The sequence below is a fragment of the Paramormyrops kingsleyae genome, chromosome 15, assembly GCF_048594095.1.
Source record: "Paramormyrops kingsleyae isolate MSU_618 chromosome 15, PKINGS_0.4, whole genome shotgun sequence".
NCBI lineage: Eukaryota > Metazoa > Chordata > Actinopteri > Osteoglossiformes > Mormyridae > Paramormyrops > Paramormyrops kingsleyae.
In genome coordinates, this window is record NC_132811.1 from 14,693,047 (window position 1) to 14,699,993 (window position 6,947).

A 6,947-nucleotide genomic window follows, 5' to 3' on the forward strand; every position below is an offset into this window, starting at 1 on the left:
TTGCTCTGCCTGTGCCTGTGCAAAATCACTAACTCATCACCTCACCCATCTTCTCACGCTCCAGCGGAGGCATTCCGGCTCTCCTGAGAGATGCCATCTTCATCCCATCAGACCTAGTATGAGGCAGACCTCAGGAGAGGAAAATGAGGAGTTTTAAGGGATCGCAGACAGATCTGTGAACCGTGGTCTCTTCCATAGATTTGAAATCTGGTCATAGTGACAAATATCTTCAGAGGTTATTAGGTTTGAGGAACAATCGAAGCATTATTTCAGCGTATAATCATTGCTCTTATGCTAATTGAGAGCAATTAACAGCATATTTCCTTCTCACATAATTTAACAGGGTATTTTTTTCTATGATGAAACTAAAAAAACAATCCTAATATTTCCAGGTTTGCATGTTTCACGTGTGAAAACCAGAGAAGATCTGCTCAGAGCTACTTCAGATGTTCTGAGGCTGGAGTCGCCCTCCATGTTGAAGCACATCTGGCTGCATGCCAAGCTCACTTTGTTGTTTTCCTGGTCTGTGTCTCTACAGGTGAAATCCCAAGGAGGTCCTGGAAGCCCCTGCCTGACTGGGGTTTCATGAAAACCTGCTCCCAGAAGACAGCAGGGGGAGATGCCAAGATAAATGACAGATCACACCAGCTCCAGACGCTCATGTTCTGAGGCAGCATCAACATCACCATCTTCTGCTGCTTCCAAATGTTGTTTCTTTATGTTCTGAAACAACACCTCTTGATCATCACCTATTATGAACACTGCTCTGATAAACAACTGTCATTCTGAGAATTCTGTGGGGACTCTGGTCCAATCCAGTCATGACGTGAAGTCCACGAGTTCGTGTTTTGTCATCCTACCAAGCCTGTTTGTGTCATCTGCCATCGCTGTTCTCCAGGCACCCAGTGCTTGTACAGCTTGAATGGAGAAGCCATACTTGAAACGTCTACCAATCGAAACAAGTTTTCTTCTGTTCACCCAATTATGCTGCCATAGAAAATCTATTTATAGTAACTTATTGCTAAAGGCTCTCCTCTTAGATTTTATTCTTTCTGGAATAATAAGAAGTAGGTGTACAATTTAGGTGGTAGACTGTTGATAAGCTACTAAGTATGTTTGGTTTCCTTTAGCATATGTAAATGAAATTGTTACCAAACAATTTGATCTGCTTGGATCCGAAAGAAGAAAATGCTATTTAGTGCTATGACTGCTCGCTTAGACAAGCATGTGCAATACAAACTGTCCGTTGAATGTTGCAGCCTGCTTCGCCTTACATTGAAACTTATTTACTCTAAGGCTATGGACCGTCAGTGCAATAGTAGTGAAACACTGCTGACAGATCAGGTGTGTAACTAAAGCTTTGTGCCCAGGGGGTGCAATGACAACTAAGCTTGTTCCACAGGGATCAACAGTACTGCCAAAGTTTGTGAATTTCTCCCACAAAGCCCAAGTGTAACTCTGAATTGAGCCACCACCCGCTGTCATTAAAGTCCTGCTGCTGATAGTGTTTTTGGAAATTGGCTTAATAAAGACAAAGTAATGTACCCATTTTTGGTCCAGTGTACTTTTATTACAAGAATTCTTTTCATTTGTAAATTATTTAGCTGCCTTTGTAAATGGACCAAACATGGGTAAATCATATAAATTGTAAGGATTCTTATAACTCATGATTTATATATTTTGTGTTCTCCATATATATTTTTTCCAAAACGTAGTTACAAACTTTGGCAGTATACTGACAGACGCCCGCCTTTGCTGGTGGAGTTTGTGCATTTTAACTGCCTCCTGTCTGATTTCTGTTGCATTAGTCTTCTTGCTTTCTTGCTTTTTTTCTTCCCCATCTAGTGCTCTGGTGTGTCTGCGATTCCTACATCGGACAGTATAAGTGCATATATTTCAGCTTTCTTTGCTCCATGTTTCCTGCTTTGGTTCTATCTAAGGTGTGTTTGTTAAATGCTAGGTGAAGGATGGAATTTATATGGAAATGCTGTAATATATTAATGTCTGTCCCGCTTCTTCTGGGTGTGTAATGGATTAAGCTTGAGTACAGAAAAAGACAAACCGTGCAACTTGCCCCTTATTGAACAGCTATATAGTAGCGGACATGAATAAACAACTATTTGACCGTATCCTCTTCCAGCAACCAAAAGTTTGAACTATAATGTCTTGTGTACAATGTTTCCTTTACAGCGTATTTGAACAGTCAGTACAAGACTGTTTCATATTAAATTGGGCTTTTAATTAGGAAGCAATAAAGTGGGGAAAGGCTAAATGAAAACATCACATTTATAATTGTATGTACTGAACGACCTAAGTACACGCCACATTGTGTATAATCAAAAGTTTGGGGAGAAATACCGGTGTTTGGTGGTAGTTGTAATGTAAGATATGTACATAGTGGTTGGAGTGAGGTTCAAGATGCCAGCGAAAGCCACATTGGCTGCTTAACCTGACAATGTGTGTGTTGTATAACAAATAAATCTATGGAACCCTTCTCATGAGAAATGTCTGTGTGTTTTCTTTACTGGTGCATGTCCAACCAGAATTAATGCAGCGGAAAGTGAGCCAACTCTACGTGACCCAGCTGGGAAACGTGAACAGAAATTATTTAAAATTTTTGTTCCATTATTGCTGACCTTTTTGTAGAATTTGGTAAACAGTGTCAGTCTCCTATAGTCCTCATGGGTTTTAATTCAGTGTTTTTGACAGATGCACCATGAAATCCCATTTCTGATGGGAGCAAATTTAATTGCCATAGTTTTGCTTCCAAGGTTTACTCTTTAAAAATTTTTACCCTGTGGTGTGGGAGACTGGGGCGTCTTGTCACTTTTTTTTTTATATATCTTGGGATCAATACATCATTTTGATATAAATTTATACCTAATGAAAAGTCTCAAGCATATGCTTGTGCTCATTACATTTTCATATTTTACTTCAGGACAGAGATATACACTCAAATAGCTAGTGTGCACTTGCACTTACATTTCCCCAGTCTGTGGGTAAAATGTCACATTGGATATTGCAAGAAATAAAAACGTAACCAACTCAAGTTCAATGTTACTTACTTCAAAAAGGGCTTAACCAATACCTGCAAAGTCATTTCAAATCAATTGTCAAACAGAGCATTTCAGACATAAAAAAAAACTATAATTCTATCTGCATTTTTATTCTAGTGTAGACCTATCTGACTAATCAAACTGTCAGAAATGCAGTTCTGGTATACAGTGGCACTGCGCCAGTTAGTTTAAGGAGGCACCTGCCTACCCAATGTTTTATTAAAATGTAGCATATAAATTATTCAGTCAGCCAATAACGTGCCTACTTTGACTGTAAAAAATATGTCATTAAACTTGTAGTAAACTTGGCAGTCAGGGTAATCTGGTCAATGAGTGAGCTTCCTCCACCGGATCGCATCACTTAATCCCCTCCCCCGTCCTTCATCATTCCCATCTACCGATGACTCTACACATCATCAACAAGTTATCACGTCGTGACATTTACATCTCACATCTCAGCAGGAGTACACAAGGTCAGCTATCTTTAACTGTTTACCGTTGCTAGACAACTGAATTGTGTTGTTGTCTCACCCACATATGCTGCATTAGCCTGCAACTGTCAATATTGGAGTAGCTATGTAATCAATGTGCTAGCACAGACATACCGTGAAGCTGCATTGTAAACTTATGTTAAAGGGGCAGTTCACCCCAAAACAAAAAAAAAAGATCTGTTTAGCTTTGGTGCGATCTATACATTTAGGTCAAAGGTCTCCAACTCCGGTCCTGGAGAGCTGCTGTCCAGGAGGTTTTCTATCCTACCAGGCTTCTGATGAGCCACACCTGTTCTCAGGTAAATACCAGGAACAGGTGTGGTCAATCAGAAACCAGGTACAACAGAAAATCTGCTGGATAGTAGCTCTCCAGGACTGGAGTTGGAGACCCCTGATCTAGGTTGTTCTACTGAGAGTTGCATAGTATTGGAGATATCGGCCATAGAAATGTTGGCTTCTCTCGAATATAATGGGAGTGAATGGCATTCTTTCTGTGGCAATTTAAGTGCCAGAAAAATACACCAGCAATGTCTCATGACCCGGTTACTGAAGATAACATGATCTCATCAAGAACTTGAAATTTAAAGGGTTATATACTGGCCAATTCTAGCATTATGGATGGGACATTAAGATTTATATTGGCAAATAAAAATGCCTAAAAGCATGGAGAAGCTTAGTATCAATTAATCAATTTGCATATCTTTCCATGTAAACTTTTGGACTGAATATAGACTGTCCATCCATCTGTTCATTTTCTGTCGCTTTTCCAGGGTTAGGCTGCAGGAGCAGCAGTCTAAGCAGGGATACCCAGACCTCCCTCTCATCAGACACCTCCTCCAGCTCCACCGGGGCAATACCACGGTGTTTCCAGGTCAGCCCAGAGATATCATCACATCGCATGCATTACTGCCGACGCTGCACCGATCTGCTTGTTGTTCTCCTGCTCCCTTCTTCCTTCACTCATGAACAAGACCATGAGATACGTAAACACCTCTGCTTGAGGCAGTAACTCATCTGCCACCTTTTCTGGTCAAGAACCATGGCCTCAGACTTGGAAGTGCTGATCCTCATCCTGGCCACTTCACACTGTCCCATTGACATGCTGAAGGTCACAACCCAGTGATGGGAACAGGACCATATCATCTGCAAAAAGCAAAGACACAATCCTCAGGTCACTGAACTGGACCCCCTCTTCCCCTTGGCTACACCTAGAAGTTCTGTCCATAATTGTCATGAACAGAATCAGCGACAAAAGAAAGCCTTGGAGTCCAACACCCTCCAGGAACGAGTCTGAATTACTACTGGTGATGCGCACTAAACTCTCACTTCATTTATACAGGGACTTGATGGCCAACAACAGCAGACCCTGTACCCCATACTCCTGAATCACCCCCTACAGGACCCCGATGGACATGATCGAAAGCTTTTAACAAGTCCACAAAACATATGTAAATCGGTTGGGCAAACTCCCATGAACCCTCCAGTACGTATCCTTGTAAGGGTGAAGAGCTGCTCCAGCCTTCCACAACCACGACGGAATCTTCAGTGTTACTACTGGACCCAAGGTTTGACCATCAGCTTTTAGGAACTCAGGGCGAATCTCATCCACCCCCAGCCTTAACACCAAAGAGTTTCTTGACTACTTCAGTGACCACAGTCCTCTAGAAGGTCCCACTCCTTCCACCACCTGTCTATATCCCCATTTGAGGTCAACAGTTCTCCATTCCTGCTGTAAACAGCATGGGAAAAGCCTCCCCCTCCTGAATCGCCTGAGAGTTTGCCAGAATCTTTGAGGCTGACCAAAGGCCCTTTTTCATGGCCTCACCAAACTCCTCCCACACCCCAGTTTTTGCTTTAGTAACTGCCACGGCTGCATTCTGCTTGGCCTGCTGGTACCTGTGAGCTGCTTCAGAAGTCCCAAGTTAACCAACCTCAGAAAGGCTCCACCAGCGGGTTCAGGGATTGACACCGCGATTGTCACCAAGAGCCCTACAGCCACAGCTCTGCTTCTGCAATGGAGTCCAGAAACGTCACCCATTCCGGCTCAACGTCCCCTCACTCCCTCGGGATGCAGGAGGTGCGACTCGAAAATCTCCGTTAATAATTTTTACATTTTTTCAAGCTTCGTGTGCTCATTCAAGTCTCTTTCATGTTACAAATACAATGCCAATGGGTTCTGCAACTGTCTTTAAAAAGAAAAAAACAATGAAATCAGACAAAGAAATAGGTGAACATTTTAACAATAGTTCTCTTCCTGGGCACACAACTTTATTTTTCCATGGTAATGTTGACCTTTGTATGGAATTGCCCTACTTTTGAGGAAAATACCTCTATATTTTGTTTAGCTGGTTACCATTTGTTTAAGAAGTATATTATTTAAAAATGTAGGGGCAATTTCTCATTATCTTAGCTTCAGATTATAGTTTAGACGAAGTTTAAAGGGAGCAAATCAAGTAGCTTCATAAACTCCATTGCTATGTCCTCTGATCTTGGATTTTAAACTGAATCCGTTTCAAACAACCCAAATGTTTTGTGCCTTTAGAAATCACCTAAACGCCTGTTACCTCATATAGGTAAAACTTGAACCAATGGATGACAAAAATTATTTGTTGTAACATTCTTGCATGATAACAAATGTTTCAGATATTGCTTTGAAAATACTGGTTGTATTTTGTCTTAAAATAAATTTACCAGCAGATGGCAGCTGCATATGTTGAAAGCAGATCTAGCAGTGAGTCACCTCTAACCGTTGTTTCCAGCCAACCAATAACCCTTCTCCTACACAACAAGCATGAACCAACTGAATGATTTTTATGCGCAACCACTGTTTCCTTCCTGCCTCTTAGAAAGTCTTTGGTTCCTCTTTCTCTCACCTCATGCTAGGATTCCTGTACAAGGTTTCCCTTGTTAAAAATGTTAGTTTGAAGATGCATTTAAATTATGGGCCGTGATAATTGTTTCAAATAATAATAATAACAACAACAACAACAACAACAACAACAGACACAAACTGAAGTAATGCTGATTCACAGGCCTCAGCATTATGTGTCACAGCCAGCTGCCTCCTCACACATTCAGTGGGATGGTACCTCTAATATGGGATCTTTCTAGCCCTTTATATCCCTGCTAAACAAGTTTCAGGGGGGGAATTTGATCCTCTGCTGACACTCAGCGGTCCTGTAGTGACAGTGGTGTAGGTGGTGCATCACTCATGTTACAGAAGGGGCAGCTCATTTTCCCCTTTCCCTACTGCTGCTCGACTTACTCATCATTTGAATAATCACATGTAGAAATGGGTCCCACCAAATGATCTGGCCCAGCACTGGACCGAGGCCATCCCGAGCGCATTAGCCTATGTAAAGTATTCAGAATATGAAAATTAGCATGAGTCACACAAAGG

General features: G+C 41.6%; 1 protein-coding gene across 11 annotated transcripts in view; it reads left to right on the top strand.

The window, feature by feature from the left end:
- The window catches only part of pde4dip (phosphodiesterase 4D interacting protein), a 65,728-nt gene extending 63,223 nt beyond the window's left edge, over positions 1-2,505 (top strand). For all 11 annotated transcript variants that reach the window (XM_023804501.2, XM_023804502.2, XM_023804494.2 and 8 more), the window contains one exon: positions 539-2,505. In XM_023804501.2, the coding sequence (XP_023660269.2) occupies positions 539-669 (131 nt within the window). In that variant the 3' untranslated portion in view covers positions 670-2,505. The remainder of the gene's footprint in view (positions 1-538) is intronic.
- The last annotated feature ends 4,442 nt before the right edge of the window (positions 2,506-6,947 follow it).